This window comes from Urocitellus parryii, chromosome 2 (assembly GCF_045843805.1).
Source record: "Urocitellus parryii isolate mUroPar1 chromosome 2, mUroPar1.hap1, whole genome shotgun sequence".
In the NCBI taxonomy this organism is placed as follows: domain Eukaryota; kingdom Metazoa; phylum Chordata; class Mammalia; order Rodentia; family Sciuridae; genus Urocitellus; species Urocitellus parryii.
Window position 1 is genome coordinate 89,630,882 of NC_135532.1, and position 26,081 is coordinate 89,656,962.

The 26,081-nt window shown below is 38.3% G+C and overlaps 1 protein-coding gene and 1 pseudogene across 1 annotated transcript; one reads left to right on the forward strand and one right to left on the reverse strand.

Moving 5' to 3' along the window:
* Positions 1-285: 285 nt before the first annotated feature.
* Positions 286-24,781, forward strand: LOC113177501 (actin-binding protein WASF3-like). The gene is given in 9 exon segments (XM_077795488.1): positions 286-332; positions 3,213-3,274; positions 5,495-5,648; positions 9,584-9,698; positions 14,921-15,096; positions 22,249-22,515; positions 23,812-24,092; positions 24,095-24,178; positions 24,624-24,781. Coding segments are annotated over 9 exon segments (1,344 nt in total).
* On the reverse strand, positions 17,353-18,819 carry LOC144250405 (delayed-rectifier potassium channel regulatory subunit KCNS3-like; annotated as a pseudogene).
* Positions 24,782-26,081: the final 1,300 nt, after the last annotated feature.

Genomic DNA, 26,081 nt, shown 5'->3' on the forward strand with positions numbered 1-26,081 from the left:
TCAAAGAAGCACAGCATTTAGAATTCTGTAGTTTACAAGTGGATTTCCATATTTCAGAAGTCCAATGACTTCATACTGTCTTTACAAATTTATCATTCTTTCTTAAAAAGCATGTTTAATCATGTTGGTACCATTAATTTGCTTTTATTTTACTATAGTAGTAGTACTCCCATAAGTACTTCACCATGCTCAGACTGCAAAACCACATTATCAGCTATGAACACTTGTTCTTTAACAGTTTTTTTAAGAAAAGAAAGTATTTTTCTCAACATTTTATCATTAATGATGGCTAACAGCAAAGATTTCAATAATAATAAACACATTGAAGATGGGTATGTATAGCTTTGCCTAATGACTCAGTGAAATCAGTTGGTTTCTTATGAGGATTAAGTACAAGTATGCTTTTATAATACTGAGGTTGATAAAGCATTATCTCACAATATGCCACTTTATTTCCATGACAGAGCTATGAGTGATTGATTCTATGGCTTGAGTTGATTTTTTAAATAATGACTATGGTTGGGGGAGAATTGCTTTCAATATAGCAAAAATGTGGTGGTGTATTCTTAACTGGATTATTATTACTTCAATAGCTTTGGTTAGTTGATAATTTAAATATATTCATCATAGTCAGTAACTATGATTTGCATCTCTGTTTTGTATTAGTTGCTGTTGGAATCGTTAGGGAAAAAAGTGAAACCATAAAACCCAAGAGAAAATTTAATAGAATGAATAAAACCTAACAGAGCCAAAGAGGTAGCAGAGGAGAACAACAACAACAATTGATATGTCAAGGAAAGTATTGAGGTTGGATTCTTTAACTAATAGAATATACATTAAATACCCAGAGAGGTGAATGAAATACTCAAAGTTACCCCCAGATTTTAACCACGAATGGCTCATTGCACTTTCTCCACCAACACCACGAAAAGTACCTGCTGTGACCCACCAAAAGAAACATGTCATTCAATACAGTAGGGCCTCTGTGAGAAGCCAAATCTTTATGAAGCAGAATGCTCAAGGAACTGCATGGGGTGTGTGTGTCTTGACCTGGTCCCTCTAACCCCAGGCATGTTTCACATTCAATCCCAAAGGAAGACTAGCAAATGCATCCAAATTCATCAGATTATATAAATGTGTGTTGAGAAAGAGACTCATTCCCTCTTTAACATTATAGAGAAAGAAAAAAGGAAAAAAGAAGAACTGTACACAGAGACAAAGGACACATGAAGTACTACACATGAAAAAGCTGGTGAAAATATGAATAAATCTAGGAATGTTTATTTACTTTAAAGTGAGGAGTTAAAGTCCATTAGTAGTGCTATGTTAATTGCATTTGAAACATAATTCTGTGTCAGATAATTTATTGCCACAAACATTCAGGAGCTATGGTAGGGTGTACAAAAAGTGATGTTAGTGAAAGTTCAAAAAAGCACATAATTTTATTCATTATTCAATCTCTCCATCAATGGAAACATTAGGCCTGGGATTAAATTTTGTAATTTTGTCAAGAGCCTGGCTTTCAAGTAAAAGTGTAAATGGTGAAAATTGGTAGTTTCACATAGCTCTAAGCATGATGACTTTGTATGCATGAAAGGACAAGGGACAGATTCAAGCATTTGATTATCCATGCATTTATCTGTCTTTCTTCATTTTTCTTCTGGAGGCCTTACAGTGGACTTCATAACCAAAAGGTTTTCAATCATGTGTAATTTTAAGGAGAAAAAAGTGAAGTGCAATCATATATAATATGAGATAAATTATGACAATCTCATCTCCAGAGAGGGTCACATTTAGCCTCAATTCACTCCCCAAAAGCTTGGGACACACATATTGATGGTAGTATTCCAAGGGTCAGAGGGTGAGAATGGAGAGCTGTGGGGTATCTAAATGGGAAGAGTTCATGCCTCTGCTGACCATTCAATGTTTGTGGCCACACTTGATGGGACTAAATGGTCATGGAAGTAAAGTGCCAAGAACACAGAGACCATCATTGTTTCCCCATTATGTTATCTCCCCTGCTTCATCCTAACACCTGAATCTCCAGACAATTTCTGGAGCAGGAGTGGGTGTAAAAGGTGACCTGTTCACAGAAATCCCAGCATTTTAGAACAGGTCTCCAGGGCACAAGGAGGAGAGGGCTGGTCAAGCTGCACTGAGCATGGAAAGGTGGCTTAGCTGCAGAGACAGCAGTGTCCATCGCAGGGCTGCTGAGGAGCTTCCTCTTCCTTTTGCCTCTCCTTATATCCACATCAGCCATGCTGGGGAAATACTGTCTCTTCATGCAAGTCTGTTTTCTTTACTGGTGTTGCTGAATTGACATCTTTGACAATTTAGGAAAAGTTTATTTTGGCCCATGGTTTCAGAGGTTCAGTCCAACCTCAGCTGACTCCATGGCTCTGGGCCTGAGGTGAGGGAGAACACCAAGGCAGAAGGGCATGACTGAGGAAAGCACTTCAGGACATGGCAACCAAGAATCAGAGAGAGCTCTGCTCACTGAGGACAAAATATGGACCCCAAAGGCACTGTATCAGTGAACCACCCCCTCCAGCCATAACCTATTTGCCTATAATTACCAGCCAGTTAATCCATTTGAGTGGGTTAATCCACGGATCCTGTTACAGTTCTCATGATCTAATGATTTCACCTCTGGACATTCTTGCTTTAATTCACAGGTAAACTTTTGGGGCATATCTCGTGTACAAACCATAACAGTCTCCCTCATCTTTCTCTTTTCCTTCTGATGCTGCATAGGAAGAAATGAAAATGACTTTACAGGAGCAAAAGTAGTTGGATGGACCCTTCATTTTATAACCTGATTTATAAAATGACTTCACCTGCTTTGCTTAATTCCTGATAAAAAAAATATTCAGCAGTCATTAATTATGTTTTTGAGTCTCTGTTATGTGCAAGTCACTTTCTGAGGCACTGGAAAGCAGAGTGGGTGAACATATCAGATGAAATCCTGCTCTGCTGGACTCAAAATTCTAATGAGTGATTACTAATAATTAACATTTGTCATTATAGATAGGTATTAATGTTAGAAAGAAAAGCACTTCTATAAGCTTGGGGAAGCAAGTCTGTATAAATACACCTCAGGTGTAAAATAAAATCTGGTGATACATAATACAGTAATTCTTTTCAACGTACTTCTAAGCTTTATTTCCCAGTTGTAAAGATGTCTATTACAACTTCAATACTTTTCTTTTTAGACAGGAAGATGTCAAGGTAAAAGACTGGGCAGTCCTGAGAATGGGAATAGCTCCAGACCCTGGTAACTGAAGTAGTTTTCATTGTGTCTTGTGGATAATTTGTTAGAGTAGTAATTATGAGTTATATAATTTTATAGTGCTCTGAAACTATTTACTATGTACTTAGAGGCTTAGAACAATATGTGTGTCATTCCAGGGATTTTGTGAGTCAGGAGTCTGGACCTGTGTGAGTTGCATGCACTGCTAACAAATTCTTGGTCAAAGTGCTGATCAGACCACATTCTTACCTGGCATTGGGGGTTTTCTTTCAAGCAACAGTCATTTTTTGGCAAGATCCAATTCTCTGCAGCATCTAGAGAGTTGAGGCCCTGACCTTCCTTAGTTTCCACATGCACTTACTTCTTAGAAGCAAAGTTTTTCCTGTGGCCTTAAATCCAGAGTCTAACATAATGTAGAGAATCACAGAAGTGACTTTTCCACTTTCTGTGACCTATCATGGAAGTGACATTCCACACCCTTGTCATATTTTTATAGTCAGAAATAAATGAGAGCTCCTTCCCACAGTCAAGAGGAGGGAATGATACAATTCATGATCTCCAGGGGCCAGGAATCATCAAAATCATGCTAGGTTAGGTCTACTACATGGAGAACCTGCAAAACATAAAGCAAAACAACTTTTTTTTTTCAGCAATAACTCAGTGGAACTCACGTCAGGATATAAATACTGCTATTCTTTAGTTGTCATCAAATTAATCAGGAACAAACATCAAAAAAGAAAAAAATATGCAATTCAAAATAACCAATTCAGCACCTGAGCATTGTATTCTTTCCTTCCCAAGATCCCAATAAAATTTTTCAATAAATGGTCAGATCATTTGAGAAGAAGGGGAAGGACCCTTTAATGGGAAAAAGAATTTAACCATACTGCAAAAACCTGGTGACAGGTGACAAAGATCATAAATAAGTAAATAAAATGAAGGTCTATCAACAATTAATAAAAATATTTTTAAAAACTAAAAATAAAAAATTAAATGGCAATTTTGTCAGTTGAGATAAGGAATTCATAACATCTTAAATCTAGTATTCAGTTTTAAAATTGATAGCACAGGTGATTCTTTTTTTTTTAAAAAAATGTTGCTTTAGACGGACACAATACCTTTTTTTATTTCATTTATTAATCTTTATGTGGTGCTGAGGATTGAACCCAGTGCCTAACACATGCCAGGCAGTATTCTACCACTGAGCTCAAGCCCAGCACATGTGATTTTTAATATTCAAATTTATTAGGTTTTTATGTTGGCTTTTTGAATTGAAATGATTTTGATAAACTTTATGCTGAAAAAGGTTAATCTCTAGGTGAAATTTTATGACATTTTATAGTATGTGTCATATCTTTACAATCCCTTTTCAATTAAGATTTTAATCTTATTATTTTCCTTCATATGGATATAAGAATGGAAGAGATATTTGACTGAAATATAGGAAATATAGCTCACCTTTTTATATTCCTTGGGGGGTGAAGGCTGGAAGATGTTTTAAGTGTCACATAACAACCTGAATTAGTTTCGGTGGCTAAGCTGGTGGGTTAATAGGATCAGTGTACTCTCCACAAAAAGTTTATATCAAAGTCAGATGAGTGAACAAATGAAAATGTAAATGCTGTACAGACACAAGAAAGAAATATATCTAGCACTGATATTTTCGCTCCTTTGTATAGTTTTGTTTCATAAGTCAAGCAACTCAATTTCTAGGACTTTATGTTAAGAAACTTTTGTTGTCTTTCCTTAATGTCAGTGTTGTAAAATCTTAATGTGTTATTTACACTTGTGCGATTTTTGCACAAGTATAAGGTATTATACTTAAACTACTATTAACTGAGGTTTTTCCCCTAGGATGCCAAAATCTATGTATTCACATGCCTTTTTATACTCATAACTATATTCCCATGTGGTTTCTGAGAAGGACTGTTTAAAAAATCTGAAGCTCTATTACGTAGGTTCAATGAAAAATTTGATCTCTACAGAGGAAGAAAAGTCATAATTTTACCATATTTTAGAGAAAACTGTTACCTCTAAGCAAGGAGGGATGGTAATTTTCTTTAAGCATGGTTTTAAATGAACAATTTAAAAAACCATCATTTGGTCATTACAGGAGATGTTTACTATATTGGGTCAATTGATACTTATTCTTAATGGTTAAAAATTATATATAATTTATATATATATATATATATATATATATATTCATATATAATTTAATTTGGGGGACTTTTCTCTAAACAGTGTCACTACAGGACATCAACATGAAAAAAGCTTTCAAAAGTTCTACAGTTCAAGATCAGCAGGTGGTTTCAGAGAACAGCATTCCTAATCCTGTTGCTGACATTTACAACCGGAGTGATAAACCTCCACCTCTGAACATCCTGACACCTTACAGGTATGGCTTCCCACATCCTCAAAGTGTTTTTAGTCATTGTGGATGGAGAGTTAGTGTTGGAAACACACTATGTACTGGATATACCCTGGATAGCTCATTTGGGTTAAAATAATTCTTTCAAACTTTCAAAACAATAATACTCTTGAAATTAGTCCCTGGCACTGGATTACTAAAGTTCTGGTATTTCAGGATACATATCACTTACCAGAAGAAGTTTGAACTCTGATTTTAACTCTTAGACTTGGATCTTTTAAGTGGAAGTGGGCATTTTACATAATGGCTTTATGTGTGATTATCTTGTTGTTACTTATGTTCAAAGCCACTTCAAAAGCAGCAGCACAGTTTATTTATAATGCAGCAAAATAACTGTCTCAGTGCTTTATCACTGCAGAGACATTTATTATTAATTCAGAAAAATGTATTCTACAGTGTTAGGGGTTTTTAAGGGTGAAAATAGAGTCACAAAATTAACTTTCCATTATTGTTAAAATGGTAAGATACATTGTAAGAACCAAATTTCTAAGAAAAAGGACAGAAAAATTTTAAAGGCTTCTTCCTCTGTCCTCCATCTTTGTTCCCTGTATTAGCTTTTTATTGTAGTGACCAAAATACTTGATAAGAACAAGCTAGAGGAGGAAAGACTTATTTCGGCTCATGGTTTCAGAGGTTTGAGTCCATGATCAGCCTTCCATTTCCTTGGACCTGAAGTGAGGCAGAGGATTGTGGTGGATGGGCATGGCAGAGGAATGCTGCTCAGTTCATGGATACCAGGAAGAAAAGAGAGAAAGGAAGGGACTGGGGGGAAGATAAAACCTTTTAGGGCACACCCACAATGACCTGCTTCCTCCAACTAGGTACCACCTCCCAAAAGTTCATTTAACCATCAGTGGATTAGTCCACCTATGTGGTCAGACCCCTCATGATCCAGTAACTTCTCAAAAACCCCACCTCTGAATACTGCTATATTGGAAACACAAGACACTGGGGGACATTCTGGATTCAAACTACAACACTCTCCTCTTTGGAGGCCACTTATTTCACCTCTGCCCAGCACAGATTGTGGAAATCAGTGGTCCTAGAGTCAGTGCTGCCAGATGATGCTCCCACAGGGCCTTGGAGAATACTGTGTGTTCTTTGTATGTGTCACTGCCTTGACATTCCTGCCTGCAGGGCCCTCCTCAGGGAGAGCTTAGAGTTTCCCCAGTCTCGTTTTCCATCCTTTCTGGGATCAACAAGGCTTGGAGATACCTTTTATCACAGCTCTATCAGGATAGGGCAGTTGAAACTGAGTCGCTTTTTTCCTGCATGGACAGAAAAGATTCTCTCAAAACAAATGTAAGAGCTCCCTATAAACTGATGGGAGATGAGCAGGATTCCCCCCTAAGAAGTTTGTATAAAAATGGAACAAGTATGCTTGCTGGAGGTTATAGGGCACAAATTTTTAAAATATATGATACATATGAATAAAAGCATGGTAATCCTGGTGTATTGGTCAACTTTTGCATTCCTGTGACCAAAAGACTGGACAGAAAAAACTTAAGTGGAGGAAATGTTTACTTTGGCTCATGATTTCTGATTTTTAATCCATGGTCAGTCAACTGCATAGCTCTGGGCCCAAGATGAAGCAGAATATCATGGCATAACAACATGGTGAAGGGACATGGAAACCAGGAAAGAGAGAGAACTGTACTCACCAGGGACAAAATATAAACCCCAAAGGTACACTCCCAGTGACCTAGGTCTTCCAGTCACCTACTTGCCTACAGTTACTGTCTAGTTAATCCATTCCAATGGATTAATCCACGATTAGGTTATGTCTCCCATAACCCTAAACATTCTTGCATTGTTTCACACATGATCTTTTGGGGGACACCTGTAATCTAAACCATCACAGCTAGTATTTTTGTGACTGCTTTCATTTTTTAAATATTTTTTTTGTAGTTAAGATGGGCAGAATGCCTTTATTTGTTTATTTTTATGTGGTGCTAAGTATCAAACCCAGTGCCTCACACATACCAGGCAAGTCCTCTTCCACTGAGCTATAACCCCAGCCCCTTGTGACTGCTTTCATTTGATAAATGTTTTTCCAGGACAATTTCAGTTTTATTTAGCACTGGCAGCCCCACTATAAACACTGTAGTGTGAGGGCTTGCTTATTAGAATTCTCCTACCTGATATTATTAAGGAAGCTCACTAAAAATTCTGTGTTAAAGAAAATAATCCAGAATATCCAATGAACCACATGTATTTGACTAATCAAGATCATTATTAAATATTTGTAGTGATTTAAATTTTAATTGCATAAAATGATTTTATATATTATTATAATGTACATAAAATACATAATGTGTACATATTCAGTCTTTTGGAAAATAAAGCATGTCTTTGGTTTTTTAAGAATGTGTTTTAAGATTAGCAGTGGCAGCCCAAATCTACTTTTCATTCGTAATTGAGATACATAAAACATAAAATTACGCATTTGAACTTAAATGTATCACTGTGACATGATGAAATGTGGTTAGATGATGATAAACATTAGACATATCTGCTTTTAGTCTTAAGTCAGGATTGGCATTTGTTTACTTCATTGAGCTTCTATCTTCATTAGAGTATTAACTGCATTTTTAAAAGCAAGAATATGCATTTTAGACATCTTTTAACTTTTCAGCAAGTTCCTCAGTTTTCCTGTAATTCTATACTCAAGGCCTTAGTGTCTTAGGGAACCAAATTTGCTTTTTCACAATTATGTTACTAATAAAATCTCTATCATGCAAGCTGCTTACAAATTGGGAAACTAGAAGAAAGGAAGGGTGTTAAATAATCCAAGGTTAAAGTATATATAGAAAGAGTTGTACTGGTTTGTTAGTGATCTTCAGACACAGTGACTAGAATAGCCATGGTAAGAATATGGGCCTTAGCATTTTATAGTGAGAAGCCTGCAAGAGATGACATAGCAGGAACTTTAAGGATAGATCTTTTCCCTTTTTTCTTCCTGTGTTAGCTTTCTTTTCTTGGGCATAAGCTCTTTCCTGTCTATACTAATTTAACTGATTTTGCATCTCAGTACCTTAAATGACTTACTGAAATATTAGTATGAAGTATGAATGTACTGCTTCCTCTTGGGAAGTCTACAGGCCACATGCTTTTTAAAAACGTTAGTGTTATAGAGAGTTTACTTTGCATCATGATTTTTTTGAACATTCCTATTGATTTATATTACACTTTGGATTCATATTGGCTACATTGTTCTTGGTTGCATGATAAGTGAGTAATTTTTATGAGGTCTTTGAAATATTCCTAAGACCACAGTATTTGAAGAAGTACTTGACACTAAAATGACCACAAGTTGATGAACTTGCTTTGAAAATATATAGTTTATAGCTTTTTTTCCTAGTTACAATTATATCCCATGAAAATTTTCTTTGCTGATTGAATTTACAGATATTGGGCAACCTGGTTGAGAAAAAGAGACAGCACTTTATAGTTTTTATTCTAATAATATTGAAGCTCAGAGTAGAAGTAAATGTATCTGTATAAGAGTCCATTCATCCCTGTGTATACCTCCCTGTTGGAATAAACAAAATATTTCCTGAAATATAAACACTCAGTATTCATGAGCTTCATTGTGATTTTTACAGAGCAATTTTCTATTCTTAATTCTGAATGTGCAAGAATATTTTTGTTATTCTGGAACATGTTGCTGTTTGTACATTTTTCCACATTTTTTCAAAAGGAAATTTAGAGAATTAATAATGTATATGATAGTTAAGATATCCTCTTCAAATATTACAATGCCATGAGTTAAAATTAAATTCACATTAAGATGTCCTCTGCAAATGTTACAATGCCATGAGTTAAAATTAAATTCACATTAACATGCATATGAAAGTATCTAACAATCTGTTCCCCCTTACTTTTAATACATTGATTCATAGAGATGATAAGAAGGATGGGCTGAAGTTCTATACTGATCCTTCCTATTTCTTTGGCCTATGGAAAAAAATGCTACAGGATACAGAAGACAAAAGGAAAGAGAAACGGTGTCAAAAGGTAAGTAACCCCACTGTGGGAATGCTGCATATCACTGTGGATTTGGTATTCTTGTTTAGAAGTAAGTAAATCACTAAGTGCTTTATTTAAATGGTTGAGTTGTTTGATTTAGTACTCAAGGTTTTTATAGAGGGTAAAGAAGATCCTGACAATTCAATGTAACACAGTCATACTATTTTTCAATAACTACTGATTTATTCTCCAGCACTGGCTTTGCTTTAATAATAGTAGTGATTGAAATTTCAATTTTCTTGGTAATCATGTTTTATAGCTTCTCTCTTCTGATCCCTCAATTTTTCATAAAGCAATCAGCTTTCCATATCAGATACAAGGATGTACTTCTGTCTATTTAACTTTTTTGGTGCCATAATTGACACCTTGGTGAAATGTGCATAGTGGATTGGGAAGCCTGTGCAATCTGGGTTCAGGGATGGTATTTACTGAAAATGAGCTTCTGTTTGTGGGTAGCCATAGGCAAGATAATTGCAAGTCAGAATGTTGAGAAACACCTGCCTTATAGGCAGTCATGCAAGCATAATTCTGCTTGTTCAAGTTAAGGAACTTCTGCTTTGAAAATTACCCCTCTGGGGCCAGAACTCAGACTAAGCCACCTATAAGAGTACTTCTTTGAGGACAAGATTTTGCTAATATTTTTTATGTGTAACCTGTGTTTAAAAGTGATGTATAATAAGAATTGTAAAGTATTTCACTGTCATTTATTTTTTTTTAAATCAATTAAAAAAAGTGACCACCCAGTTTTGTTGACAAATATTACAGTGCATTATTTAGGAGAAACATTTAGCATTCTGTGGATTGGCCTTTAGGTTTTGGCGCATTTAGGTATATTTGTTCAGTTGGAGAAAGAAGATTGAAGTATTAAAACAGAATTTTAAAAAGAGAAGATATGTTGCTGAGGATGTAGTTCAGTGGTAGAGTGCTTGCCTAGCATGTGGATGTCTTGGGTACCAGCCCTAGTACTACAAAAGAACAGAGAGAGAGCAGGGGGAAAAGGAGGAAAGGAAAGAAACTGGACTCTGGAAAAAGATTCAAAAGCTGTGAATTATTTGAATACTCAATTTCAGTAAATTTTGTTCATGGCTTAGAAAGATTTAATTGGAATTTTGAAAGAACTCCTGAAGTTCTTCAAGGTATTCAACCAAAGAATAAATGGAAAAGAAACAAGTATGTGTTTATCTCAATCCCTATACTTTTTGACAGTAACTGGGCAAAACCCTAGGACTTTTGAGAGTACCTTCTTTTAAAACTTCCTGTCCTTTTAAAAGGCAGTTTACCTTCTCAATGATTCTTTGGGGAAGAATATTTAATTTTGTGACCTTTTTATTTTGAAGGGAAAATCATCTTTTATGTATGATTATTGTGTCTTCAAAATCATTTGTCATTTCATTAGTTATTTATTTTTTCATTTTATATTCCTCAAAAACATACAATTCTGATAAAAAATTCCTTATTCATTCATTTATGTAATAATTTTTGTTAAATTCTGGGTAAGCAGTGATGGAGAAAACAAGACTGTCACACACCTGGATTACAACACAGTGAGGATCCCTGGCCTTATGCTGTCATGAGCCTGTAGCTCATACAGAGAGAGAAGTTCAACAGTGTCAATTCCAAAGAGCTTCACAGTGGAATAAAAAGAAAATGAAGCATGGTAGCCTTTATTTCCAAGGACTTTAGACACCAAGTCATGTTCCATTTGTTTTTTACAAACTTGAGGGAAGAAACTAATTTAGAAAATTTGGGAATAAAACAATCCATTTTTTCTGTATTTCAAGTTTCCTCTATTTTTTGATACTTCTAAATCCTAAAAAATTCTGTAAATAAATATGAAGTGTTTTATTTTGTTTTCTTTTGAGGGTACCAGGGATTAAACCCAGAGGGGCATTAATACACCGCCAGCCCCCTTTTTAAAATTTTTTTTAATTGTTTATTTTGAGACAGATTCTTGTTAAATTGTTGAAGCTGTCTTTGAACTTGTGATCCTCCTGTCTCAGCCTCTCAGATTGTTGGGATTACAGGCCTGCACCACCATTCCTGGCCAACTATGAAGTTGTTTTATTTGTTTGTTTGTTTGTTTACACCGGGGATTGAACCCAGTCCTGCTTAACTACCAAGCCACATCCCCAACCCTTTTTATTTTTTGTTTTGATCAAGGGTCTCACTAAGTTGCTGAGTCTGGCTTTGTATTTTGGATCCTCCTGCCTTGGGCTTCACAGCTACTGGGATTACAAGTATGGACCACCATATCTGTACATAGTTACACTGCTGCCAAGTATTATAAAGTACAGAGTTTTGTGGGTGAGATGACAAGTAATGTGGCAACCTATGTGCAGAGGAGTGTCAAGGAAGACCTTTGTAAGGAAGTGTTACTCAAGCTGAGGTCTAAAGGACAGATAGCTTTGCAGAGTAAGGGTATGGGTGAGGCATAGATAGTATGGAGGGGCAGAGGGCAGATGAGGCCAGTGTGTTTTAGAATCAAGGGACCTGGTAGGCAGAAATAAGAGTATCCTGGAGTAGGGAACAGGATTTTATTGTAGGCCAGTGTTGTTAATATTTGTGGTTGATTCTTGTGTGTGTGTGTGTGTGTGTTTGTATGTGTCCATCTTGCATGCATCTTAGGTAGGAATTTAAGACATTTGAAGAACGTAACACACTTAATTCCTGAATATTTCAGCATACATCTCTTAAAAAATAAGAGTAATAGTTATTAATTATTTTTAACACAGTGGTTCCTCATTGGAATAACATTGAAACCCCCCCACACACATACTTTGTTTTTTTAATATGTAGACAATATATGCTGGCTATAAAATGCTCAACTAGCACTGAAGTAAATAAAGGCATTCCCTTCCCTGAGAGTAGCTAACTACTGTTTACAGTTTGGTGTGCATTTTTCAAATCTTGTAAGCACATATAAATGCATGCATACACATTTAAAAGTATTCTGTATACATAAAATTGTGCTACATGATTTGTACACACCACTGACATTGTTAAAAATGTACTTTATTCTCAATAGTTGTGTAGTATTCTGAAATATAAATGCTCTATCAGTTATTGACTCATTACTATATTAACAAATATAAACAGTTTCTAAATTGTTGCTTTAATTTAAAAATACTGCAGTGAGTAATCCAGTATCCATGTGCAGGTATTTCTTTAAATTTGTAGAAGTCAAATTGATGTTAATGAAAAGAATGTTAGTTTTGAGATTTGAAAGATACTATCATATTGCCCCTGACCCTTAAAAGACAGAAGAACTAGTTTGTACTAACAGGTCCCCAGTCCCAAATACTATTTTGTTGAATGAGCGCCCATTCCCTATCACCTATAGTATACATCTTTTCATATTCTTATTTGCCATTTCTGTATCTTCTGTGAAATTCATGTGTATATACTATGCCACTACATTGCCAAAATGTTTTGCCCCCCCCCATCCTCCTCCCAGGGATTGATTTCAGGGGTGCTCAACCACTGAGCCACACCTCTGGCCCTTTTTACTTTTTGTTTTGAGACAGGATCTCACTAAGTTGCTGAGGCTGGCTTTGAACTTAGAATCCTTGAATAACACTAAAAATAACCCAGTTCACTAACTTGAGCCACCTGCTATCATCTAACTTCAGCCATCTTAGTAGCTTTCTAACCCATGTTCCTGTATTTCTTTTTAATCTGTTCTCCACAATGTAGAGGTCTTTTCAAATGCCTCCTGAAGTCAGCCCCTGCCTTCTCGTTTTTTGGAGATTTCAGTTTAGCTTCTTTTTTTTTTTTTTTTCTCCTAATGCAGTGCTCTCGCTCCTCCTCAGTGGCCTCTTTTGCTGTGCAGTGGCCCATGATGTCTGTAGTATTAATGTCTACTCATGCTGCAAATCTGATCCCTAAGTCCCAGCAGGACACCTCCTGTCTTTCAGACTAGAAGGTGTTAGATATATATGTACATATATTTAAACATATAAATACCTGTATATATAAAATTATAAGTATGTAAATATAAAATATGTATATGTAATATGCATTTTATATAAAATACATTTTAAAAATATACATACATTTATATTTTATCATATTTTATAATGATACATTTATTTGTGTCATCTTGTAGGCTTTCTTGCTGGACTGCAAGCTCCTTGAGAGCAGAGACCCTTATTGTTCTTTCTTTCTTTGCCATTTGTGTCAGTCGAGCCTGGCACAGTGCCTGGAATGCAGTAAGCTCTAGAAGCTCATTCTTAAAGCATGGATTTGATCATTTAGCCAGTATTTATTGAGTGTGTACTCATATGTTGAGGTCCCTAAGAGGGAAGCATAGGAGGTAAGAGCACATAGTTCTTGTCCTTAAAGATCATATAATCTTATGAGGGAAGCAGCAGGAACTCATAGATATATACATAGAAGTAACTGTCCTCACCACTTAAAGAAGGACCTGCATAGGACTTAAGTGTTTATTCAGTACATTTTGCTGTCAGGTAGGGATTGAGCAAGAATGACTCTATGGGCAGGTAAGTTTTTATTTTGTTTTGTGTTAAGCTAGTTTCAGTGTTAAATATTCTATATTAATCTTTTAGGAATTGGGAATAGAAAATTCTGAATTGTTTTCTTTGAAAGATAATTGCATGTTAACAATCTAAGCGAACTTGTTTAATTGTGGGAAGTGATTTTTCTGAAGGGTATTGCCAGTATTTTATGTGTGTGGTACATTTAAAACAGGCTACCAGTCTAGTGAAGTGCACATTCTTTACCAAAAATCATAGGGCTGGGGATGTGGCTCAAGCGGTAGCGCGCTCGTCTGGCATGCATGCGGCCTGGGTTCGAGCCTCAGCACCACATACCAACAAAGATGTTGTGTCCGCCGAGAACTAAAAAATAAATATTAAAAATATTCTCTCTCTCTCTCTCTCTCTCTCTCTCTCTCTCTCTCTCTCTCTCACTCTCTCTTTAAAAAAAATCATAGTAAGCAACTCTAGCAGTTGTAGCACAGTAACATTTTTTTAAAAAATTTAGATTAAAGAACTAAGTCTCAGTTACTTTCTGTTGAGTCTGTTGGGAACAAGTATGATGCTTTAGAATTTTCTTAACAGTAGGGTAATCAAAATGTGAATGTCTCTTGTGTGTGCACCAAGCTTGTTTCCTATGCATTGTAACTGCATTTAACCTGCTGTTTTCCTTTCCCTTCTGTCTTGGCATGCTTTCTTTCTTTTCCTGGATGTCAGGAGCAAAAGCGTATAGATGGCACCACCTGTGAGGTGCAAAAGGTTAGAAAAGACAGAAACAGGTGCCAGGAGTGGAATATGATGGCATATGACAAAGAGTGTAGACCCAACAACAGGTTGTCTCAGAATGTGCACCACGGAGCATCTTCCGAGGGATCCCTGTCCCCAGACACTAGGTGTGTGTGTGTCACAGTCCCCTACCCCATGCTTGGGGCCACTGTATGCTACCTGGTTTTGTTACAATTAGAAATATCCCAGCAGTTTGGGGTTTATATGACCCACAATATATTTCAAAACTCTCCTGAAAACTTACTTATGTATATTTTGATTATTATTACCTTAAGGCAATATTAATTTAAATTGGGTTGCTTTATCTGATTTAAAAAAAATCTCTTTGATTTAAACTTACTCTTCAGTTAATCTAGAGGTAGTTAACATTAATTCAAAATTTGGAGTAACTGCCAATGACTTCAATTTTACTTTAATAATTATTTAGTCCTTTGTTTTTGGCTTTGAATTTTGAATTTTTTTTGGTAACTTGTTATCTAAAACTGATCAGCAAGTGATAATTACTGTGACTCAGGAATACCTTCTTGAGCATTTTGATAATCCTCTGGAAGAATGATGAAGAAAAAATGATTTCTTACTTGGATAACTAATTTTGTATATTCTAATTTCAGGAGAAAATTTCTGGTGGAGTTTATTTTAAAATTTTAGTGATTAAGAACAAATGTTTCTTTCAGGTGTGAATTAGTAGGTCACATTTGTCACAAACGAGAGTCATTGGAAGAGATGATAAAAACTGATTAGCCAATTTTAACCTTTGACTTAATTTCTTCCTTCTGGTTTTGTTAAGTTGTAGTCTTCTATTTGCATAGACTCTCAAAGTCATCAACATTTAAAGTTTTGAATAGAGAATTCTTATGTGATTCAAGCATACATCAAAAACAGCAGTAACCTCGATCTTGTGTTTTATCTGTCTCCTTTTTTTCTTTTTTTTTTTTTACCTTTGTGACTTGTCTTAGCAGACTTTAACATGCAGAAGGTGCTAACTGAATATTTGCTGCCAAGATTTATTTGGTAGATAGAGTGGCGCAAATATTCCTACTGACGTAGGTCTGTGTTTCATTGGTAGGATGTGAAGAAAGATTGAGGTCTGCCCCCCTTCTCTCCTCTTCCCCCTTCCCCTCCCTCTCCCTCTCCCCCCTCTCTCTTTCTCTCTCTCTCTCTCTCTCTCTCTCTCTCTCTCTCTCTCTCTCCCTCCCTCCCTCCCTCCCTCCCTCCCTCCCTCCCCCCCCTGTTTTCGGTCCTGGGAATTAAACCCAGGACCAAATTATTTAGACCAGCCCTTTTTTATATATTTTATTTTGAGACATGAAGTTGCTTAAGCCCACATTAAGTTGCTGAGTCTGGCTTTGAACTTGAGATCCTCCTGCCTCAGCTTCCTAAGTCTTCGGGGTTTATAGGCATGTGGCTTTTACAGCTGGCATCTATTAAATATTAGAGAATTGTTGGAGCTTTCACTGACTTCTAGCCCTATATTTAAATATTTATGTGTTTATTTCTGTCAAAAGTTATATGGTGCTATAATTCTGCTTCTAGTTCTTTGAGGTAGGGAAGAATATGTGAATTTAATATCTCCCATTAATGTCAGTTTGCATTTTTCATTTCCCAAATAATATAGTTGTTATTATTTATTCATGAAGAATTTATACTTTGTTTTTTCCCCACATATAATCTTTTTTAACAGATGTAAATAGATAAATGATGAATTTTTAAAAAATCCTCAGTTGAATGATTAATAATCATTCTAGCATCTGAGATGAGATTATTCCAAAGATTATTATTCTTTGTTGGGCACAAAGCTGGTGATTATTTGAATTATTTAGTATCTGCCTTTGTATTTGTGTTGCTTAGATAAGTCTTCATTTCTCTTATTTGTTTTTCATACTGAATTAGGAAGTTTATTAGGCTCCTAATCTCCATGTCTAGGACGTAAACATGGATTTACATGCATTGTCTCATTTTGTGGATCTTACATGCATGTAGTCTTCATCAGCTGGACCTAGGAGTCTACTTGTCAGTAATTTACAGTTAGCTCAATGTGAGTAAATGGCAAATACAGGATGATGCACAAGCCAGAAAAAAAACTCCCACCCAATATCATTTACTTTGTTTTTTTTTTTTTCCAAAACCATATCACAACTCTCTCTTGTAAAAAATAAATTTCAGAACGAGCGAGGCATTTCATTGACCTCACTGAGAAAAATAAAGATAATTCTATTATTTCAGAATTCAGCAATGAATGTCCAACCATGGCTAAAAGGTATGCCCTGAGAATTAAATTAATTTAACAAGCCCATTAAGGTTTATAAAGCTGTGTTAACCTAATGTCAGGAAGGGGCACAAGATACAGGCACACATTTCCCTGCTCATTTTGCTGTGCAATTCTCCAAGGATGCAGTGTTATAAACATCGTCATTGTCTTCGATGCTCTGAGTGTCTGTGGAATCGGGATTGCTCACCATGATGTCCACAGAAGAGAGACTGGTAATGACGGCATGCACCCGCTGTGCATAAATGTCCCTAGTGTTAAAGTAAGGTAGCTCATGACACTTCTCCAGTGGGTCCTCACTGCACTGGTCCACATCAATGTCCTTTTGATTCTGGTAGTACTTGGAATACTTGCTGAAGATGATGGTGATAGGAAGGGCCACCACCAATATGCCGCAGATGATGCATGTGCTGGCAATAATCTTCCCGGCCAAGGTGACAGGATGGGTGTCTCCATAGCCCATGGTGGTCATGCTGATGGTGGCCCACCACCAGCAGACGGGGATGCTGGTGAGGCTGGTCATCTTTCTCCACAGAGTAGATAAGCACAGAGAAGATGGAGATGCTGACAGACAGGAAGAGAAGCAGCAGCCGAACTTCATGGTAGCTGTGTCTCAGCATGGCCCCCAGAGACCGAAGTCCTACAGAGTGCGGGGCCACCTTCAGAATTCAGAAAATCCTCATAAGGCGAAGGATCTGGACCACCTTGCCATGTTCTCAATGTCCTCGTTCTCTTCTTCCTTGGTGTCTACCGCCAATGTGGCATAGAAAGGAATAATGAAGACAAAGTCAATTAAGTTCAGAGGATTCTTCCAGAATTTCGTTTGACAGGAAGCAGCAACCAGCTGGATGGCAAGCTCCCCAGTGAACCAAGCAATACAGGCGATCTCCACACCCTCCAGCACAGGGTCGTCCACCTCCCCATCCTCATTCTGGAACTCCGACATGCTGTGGACACACATGGCCACTATGGAGGCCAGCACCACGCTCAAAGAGGAGATGGCAATCAGCTTGGCAGACAGGCAGTACCCAAGGTTTTCCATTCGAATCCAGATTTTCTTCTGGAGCTGACCGAACCGCAGCTGGTCAAACTTCTCCAGCTCTTTCTCAAACAAAGAGGACTCTTCAAACGAGGAGTCGGTGCTCACGTCGTTGCTTTTCTGGTCCCAGTCCTTCTTGTGGTTTTCCTCCTTGCGTTCCTGGTAGCAACCACTGCAACAGGAGTCAATGAAGAGCTTGTTTATGCCCCAGTACTCGATCTCCTGGCAGAAGGAGAACACACACAGCTCCTCCGTGACATGCAGCTTCCCCGTATAGTGAAAATTCAAGACATATCTGAACAAGGAGGGGTTTCGGTCAAAATAGTACTCTTTATCGGCCACGCTGTAATCAACACACAGTTCCAGGATGGCCTCCTCCGCGTGGCAGGTGAGCAGCTTTCCCAGTCTGGTGTGAGGGAACCTCAGGAGCGTGTTCTAGTCAACAGACTGCTTAAAAATCCCCAAGTTCAAGTTGACAAGTTCCTTGTCTTGTCCAGGGCAATGGAAAAACTCACCAAACACCATTATGGATCCAGGAAGTTGAGAGCTGGCTGGGAAGGGGGAAGAGGACGATCACGAGGCAACCTTATGGTGGTGATGTCACACACTCTGCCCTCATCCTGCACAGTAGAACATCCATTGTCATCCAAGAAGCTTCGCCCTTCTTCCCCCTTTGGAACGTGGAGTGCACAGAGGCATTTAGTGGCCAGAAAGTAGAGAAGAATCCTGTTCTCTGGTTGTACAAGCCAAGCACCTGCTGGGAAACCACTCTCACAGATTGGCAAGATGCAGAATCCTCAGCCAAGGTGCTCCTGGGTCATGTGTAGAAATCATGAGCTTCTTTCTTTTTCATTCACCCAGAGATGCTTTACAGCAGGTACTATCTGTTTCGGCTGTTCCCAGCTCGCGCAACAGGCAGAGACTTAGGACTCCAGCGATGGCATGCTCCGAGGACTGCAAGATGTGGGGCGCCGCCAGACAGGCACCCAGTAGGATGCAAAGTCCCTTGCGGGAGTAGACCTGCACCCGCAACACAAACCGCCTGAGCCTGCAGGAGTCCTGGTGCGTCTGGCTTGCTCTGCTCTGCAACGCTGCGCACCAGCGCTTCAGGGATCAGGCCTTGGCGGCGAGGAGAGCGGGGTGGCCCGCGTCAGTCCCATTTCTCTTATTTTTCAAAACGCAAATAGAATTGTTCATTTTGTTTCTTCAGAATTTTGTTTTGTTTCATACTATTTCCTATGGCCTCTCATTTTTTTGTATACATTATTTACTAAGAGATAAAGAAGTTATATCATCATTGAACTTGGAATATATCTCTTAAATTAATTTTAAAAGTTTTATATTTTTATTTTGCTGAGTGTTAAACTTTTTTCTTATTATGAAATGAGATACACTAATTATACCTGGAAATTATGGAAAAGATATTAAAATTATAAATAACCATAATTCCATCAGCCAGAAAAAACACTGTTTCCATTTTGGTGTGTCTCTCCTTAGTCTTCTTTTGTCCTGGTGCATTTTTTTTTTCTTTTACAAAATTGGAATCACCATTTTTTAACTTTTAAAAAATGATATTTTATGTCTTAAGTGTTATTTAGAAACATGACATTTTAATGGTTGTATCCTCATCAATGTATTTAAGATATTGAAGAAAATTTAATATCAACTTTTATGATGTGTATGAGCCATTAATGTAACTAAAATACTTTAACCTAGTTCACATAAGCTGATCTTAAGTTTTTTTTCCTCTCTCTGAACATTGTCAGACATGTTTTATTTCTAAGTATGAATTTAAGATATGAGCATTGATGAAATGCTTGCACTCCTGATAACCAGCTTTCTTTCCTTTCTTTCAGTGTACTCAGGAAGCATTACACCTCCATGTGTAACATCCTTGTTTTCTCTCATCAATTCTGGGCCCTGTTATTGGTGCTCTGACCCTGTGTACCTTAAAAACTCTGGAAATTTATTAGATTTTCCCACCATGCTGGACTGACTTCTTCCTGTTTCTTTATTGTCTTCACCCATCGGTTTTCTTTTCTGCAGCAGATGGTTACTGATGATCAGAGAGCTTCAGAACCACCCGACTCACCTCCACATTGACATCATAGCTCCTAGCCGACTTCCACCTTCCCACCTGAGTTAGTCTCCTATTCCTCCAGGCTACTATCATCTCCCTGTTCCCTGATCTTTCACTCTTCAGCTGACCAATCCCTTCTGCTCCTCTCATCCTGTCCTTGCAGTAGCCATTCTTCACTGAAGTTCTGCCCTGTAGAAATCTTCTGCTCTCATTTCTCCTTCAAACATTTGTTTCTTCTGCTTTTATGTCTGTCCATCTGGTTAACCCCTTTTTCTTGGCTTCATTTGGCTCTACATTGCAAAACAACTTTACCAGAATAGCACTTTCAATTATGCCACAACATTTACAATTTCTTGCCATGCATCTCATAAGAAGAACTTACACTCCATTTTTTTTTTTTGTTTGTTTGTTTTTTGTTTTTTTTTTTGCTGGGTGACTATTTACTTTAAAAAAATGGTGCACATAGTCACTGACACAGTTCCTTAGCATGAATCATCAATGACCCCAGAATTTTAGGTATTTGTTTTTTAAATGTACTAAGTCTAAATATAGGCCAGATTCCTCTCCCATTAAAAATATTTTTAATGCATTTGCTTGAAGTTTGCAGAGCTCAGAAGACATCCTCATGTGCACACCATAATCTAGAATTCATACTGCAATTAAGGAAGGAAAATGAGTTGTTGGTTATTATTATACCACAATTAGGGAAGGAAAGCTGGGGCAGACTTTTTGATTTAGCAAGTTTTTATATGTCACACGGAATTCCAGTTAGCAGATGCTTCTGTCTAAAATCCTAGAGATGGAAATTCAGCTTGTATCATCTTCCCTTGTTTCTTCACATTCCCAATGTGTTTGCCTGTTTCCTTCAGAGAGAGAAACACAAGCTGAATCCTAACAGGAACCAGCAAGTACATGTGAGAAAAGTCAGAACAAGAAAAGAAGAGTGGGAGAGAAGGAAAATGGGCATTGAATTTATGAGTGATGCAAGGAAACTGGAACAGGCAGGGAGCACGAAAGAGGACAGGATGCCCAGAGGGTTTGTCATTTTCTTTCTTTGGATTCCCAGTTCCAGGCCACCCCCTGCTTCAGTGTCATGAGAGGATGTGCAGTCCCCACTCACACGTGTCCAGTACCCCAGGCCAGGAGTGTGTGACTGTTACTAATGCCTGTGGCCAAGCTGCTGCCATACATGCAAGTCCATCCTCACCTTCTGGGGCTTAGACAGCATTCAGCACCTGGCATCTTTCTGAACTCTTCTCACTAATATGTGATTTCCATTTTCAGAGTTTACACTTGACTATGTGTTCAAAGAAAGCAAAAAGGCCTTTCCATAGTGTACTACATTGCTTCTTTCTCTTTGGGTTAAATAATTGCTTCTGTTATGAAAAACATGGTTCACTCTGTTACATTCTGCATTTCTCTTTCTGTTCTTATTGTTAATATTTACCCAGTTCACCTGCCATTTTGTATTTTCTAATTATATACTGTCAGTTTCATTGCCACCGAAATCCTGTCTGAGATGCTGTTTCTAAATGAAATGAGATTCATCTTGTAGTCTTGTCTCTTAGAAAAGAAGTACATGAAATACTGTGAAAATGAGGCTCTGCTGGTTCCTGCTTGCTGGTCTGTCTGACTTATTCACTTCAAAGCTGTGAATCAATCTGAATCCATATAACACTGGGGCTTGCCGCTAAGATAGTAATTATGTTGTTGCTTGGAAGCTCTCATGGGACTAGACCTAGTTGATAGTTAAAGAAATAAATTTCTTATTTCTGTGCCATGGCAATGTTGTTATTCATATATATGCTTCTGCCTGATAAGGGAAATTTTTTAAACAATTTAAATTTCTTTCATTCCTTTTTCTCCAATGTCAGATCCCATGCATCAGATGTTACAGATTATTCTTATCCAGCTACACCCAACCATTCTCTGCATCCCCAGCCGGTCACCCCTTCCTACACTGCCGGTGATGCACCACAACATGGGGCTGCAAACCAGGCCCCTGAACATGAGTACCGACCCCCCTCTGCCTCGGTGAGGCACATGGCCCTAAACAGACCTCAGCAGCCGCCACCACCACCACCACCCCAGGCCCCAGAGGGGTCCCAGGCCTCTGCACCAATGGCTCCAGTAGATTGTGGGTAAATCAGTATTCCTTGTACTTTAGTTGCTACTTGTTTTTGCATTTGAATCTTAATGAATTGTGGAAGAATTTTAACCTCAATATTTTAGATACCAGAATATAGTCAAGACTAATTGGATGTAGACACTTCAGTGGTGTCCTGCTCTATGTTAAATAAAGTAGGTGTGCTACGGACCCTACCTTATTACAGCTAAATTCCAGGTTGAGAGCTGTGTTCCTGTATATGTGTTCTCTTTGCATACATACTTACATGTGTTTGAAAGGATCTTTAAATCAGGCATTGATAAAGGATGACATGCTGTTTTGTGAAACTGTTCAAATTCTCAAATTTCGCTACAGGTCCTGGGTGAACTATGGAAAATGCTTATCACAGATGACTGAATCCTGTAACATCACTTCTTACACTTGGCTCTATAAACTTTCTTGACCTCTGGGCCCTTAGATTGTTCTTCCCCCAGGCCCTCTCCTTTTCTGTCTGGGTTAGAATTCTAATACCTCTTTTAAAAGATCTTCCTTTTCACATGTTCATCAAATCAAGCTCCCTCCTTGACTTTAATAGGGTTTCTTTAGCTCTATTTTTGTCTTAACCCTCAGAGTCAGTACCCAGAGCAGTTGAACATATGCTTCTGTAATGTATATTCTTTATGCAGAGCACTGGTGTCACTTTCTAAATGTACATTCTCAGCCCTCAAAGGGGAGACCATACAGACTTGGCTATTCTTTTTGTGCCCTGGTGGAACCAGGAATCCCAGAGTGCTGCTTTCAGGCACAGAGAGGGCCTGTGGTCCAGTTGACTAGGAAAACCCTTGACTAAGCAGAAATCAGCTGATTTCTTGGCTTAGAACTTTTCAAAGCCTTTGACACTCTACTGGGTGCTGTGGTCCCAGGGCTTCCATGGAACTGGGCTAGAGAATATAGGATTTTTCTCATCTGGTTGGCCATGCAGCCCTCAGGAGACAAGTTTCTAAGCCCTTGAGATGCCAAGGATGAAGGATGCCATTGCTTTTCTGCAGCAACTGCATTATTTTAGTATTCACAGAAGGTGCTTTCCTCTTCAATGATTGTGTGTGTGTGTGTGTGTGTGTGTTTCAATAAGTCTTGCATTCATCATAATGAATAATGTAGGACTGTAAAATGACAGAACCACAGAGTGGGCATGTGCTTTCTGCAGTGACTGAAGTCTGGCTGGTAGGGGGCATTGTGTCTGGGGGAACTTGTTTGATTAGGCATACTAGAACTCGGGGACATGGCCCTTTATTGTTACATTGGTGACTCTGTTACATCTCTTTATTAGGATGCTCCCAGCACAGATAATTAAGTATTACAACCCTTCAGGACCACCTCCTCCTCCACCTCCACCCATGATTCCTTCAGCACAAACTGCTTTTGTCAGCCCTCTCCAGATCCCCATGCTGCCCCCCTTTCCTGCATCAGCTGGTTCCACATATGCAGCTCCTCCTCATCCACCCTCAGCTGGGCTCCTCATCACAGAACCACCGCCTCCAGGTCTACCACCTCCCCCACCAGGCCCTCCTGGCTCCAGGCCTTCTCTTTCATCCTCCCCAATGCATGGCCCTCTGTGGCTGAGGCAAAGCATCCTGAGCCTGCACAACCCCTGATAAGTAATGCTCGAAGTGACCTCCTTGCTGCCATCTGGATGGGTAAGTGGAGCACCCCACATACACAGCCTTCGTTATAGAGAGATTTCTTTAGGTCTCTAGCAAACTTCAACCTTGTTGCCTTCAAATGATAGCTCTACACATTAAATGATTTTTTGGAGTCAAAGGATGCTTGTTTGATTTTTTTTAATATTAGGAGTATTTTTGTAGTTGTCAGGTATGCATATCATGATAAAGAATTGAGAAGAAACTAGAGTCAGGCATATGGAACAGTGTAGTTCTAGAACTTTCCATTGAGGTGTTCATGTGCACCTTAGTCACAACTAATCTTCTTAAAATGGGCTTCGCACACTCTTTTCTCCCCTCAAATTTCTAAAACCTTTTGTCCTTAAACTTAGAAAAACCAAGTCCAGTAGCCCTGTTCAGTTTTCTTTCCTTTTGGAGCAATCAGAACATTTTAATTCTCACCCCTATGTCGTGTCTCTAGGAATTCAGCTGAAAAAGGTGCAGGAGCAACGTGAGCAAGAGGCCACGCAGGAGCCTGTTGGAAACCACATGGCCACAATCCTGTCCAGACTCATTGCTGTAGAGTACAGCGACTCTGATGACGACTCTGAGTTTGATGAGAACGACTGGTCTGACTAAGGCCATACAGGGACAGTGACAGGTGGACCACCAGTACAGTGTGTGTCGAAGTTCACTGGGGATTTCAGATGGTTTCAGCACCCAAATAGTGGTATTATAATCCTGTAGCTTAGCACCTTTTGTATTAATAATGTGATATTGCTTCTGCACATCCAAAATTTCTGTTTTTTTTTCAGTATTTATTGTGAAATACATAAGTGCCACTAAATATAGCACATCATGCTGCACACAAGGAGATATACTGTAACTATTGCATTGTTCTGAAAACAGCATCTTGCTTCCCTCTTGGCCATGAAAGTATTTACTTTACCCTTATTGATCATTAAGATTCTGTAGACTTGCTGTGTGTCTGTGAGCTGCAAGATTAATGACTATGTCAAGAGTGATGTCTTCCAATCAGTAGGTGACAATGTTTTGCCTTTATTTTTTTTCATTTTTACTATGTGTTTCAGAAGAAGTTGGTTGCAGAGGGAAAGGTATAACAACAGGAGAATCAAATGTTTCTGCATTCAGTTTCTTGATTTGGTAGCTACTGAGTGAATTCAAATGTTCTACTGAATAATCTCATTGCCTTTTCATACACTTGTCAAATGTGAAATTGGAAGGGCCCTTTTCAGGCAGGTTTCCTATGGATATTCACTTAATAAATGCTTGTTGGTGATTTTTATATGAAGTTTCAGTGGCTCAGTAGTAATGCAAATGAACACAAGGTCCTTTTCCCTTTTAGGGACCATTGGGTTCACACTTAAAATATTGGCTAGCCCTGATGGCTTGGGCACCAGGCAGCCAGAACAGCTGTGAGCCATCTAGGAGTATAGCCCCCAGCTAGACAGAGCTACCACATGTGGCCCTGTGTGCAAAGGCAACCCACTCCATTTGGTCAGAATTTTAAAAGCTTACATTTAAGTGAAAAATAGTGACAGCTATTTACTTCTCACAGTGCTGTGGCAGATTGGGGGTTAGCCCCATGCAGGGCCTTTGCCCTGTCCTAGAAGCACACAGTTCTCTTCTTTCATATGGTTGTTAGCACATTAAATTTTAAAAAATGTACCTCACAAGATTACCTTGATTTGATTCCTAGTGGTGGCAAAGCACCTTGCATTCACCTCCACTCACCTTATTCCCCTTTCCACATGGTGATCCCATAGACCTGGCTCAGGCATATTACCAGGGAGACTCAAGAATTACAGCTTCTACTTTGTAATTCTAGATAAGGACAAATGCTTGTTAAGAATAACTAATTGTCCCAGGCTTGGGTTGTAGATAGTAAAAATATGCTAAGGTCCTTCACTTGCTGTGG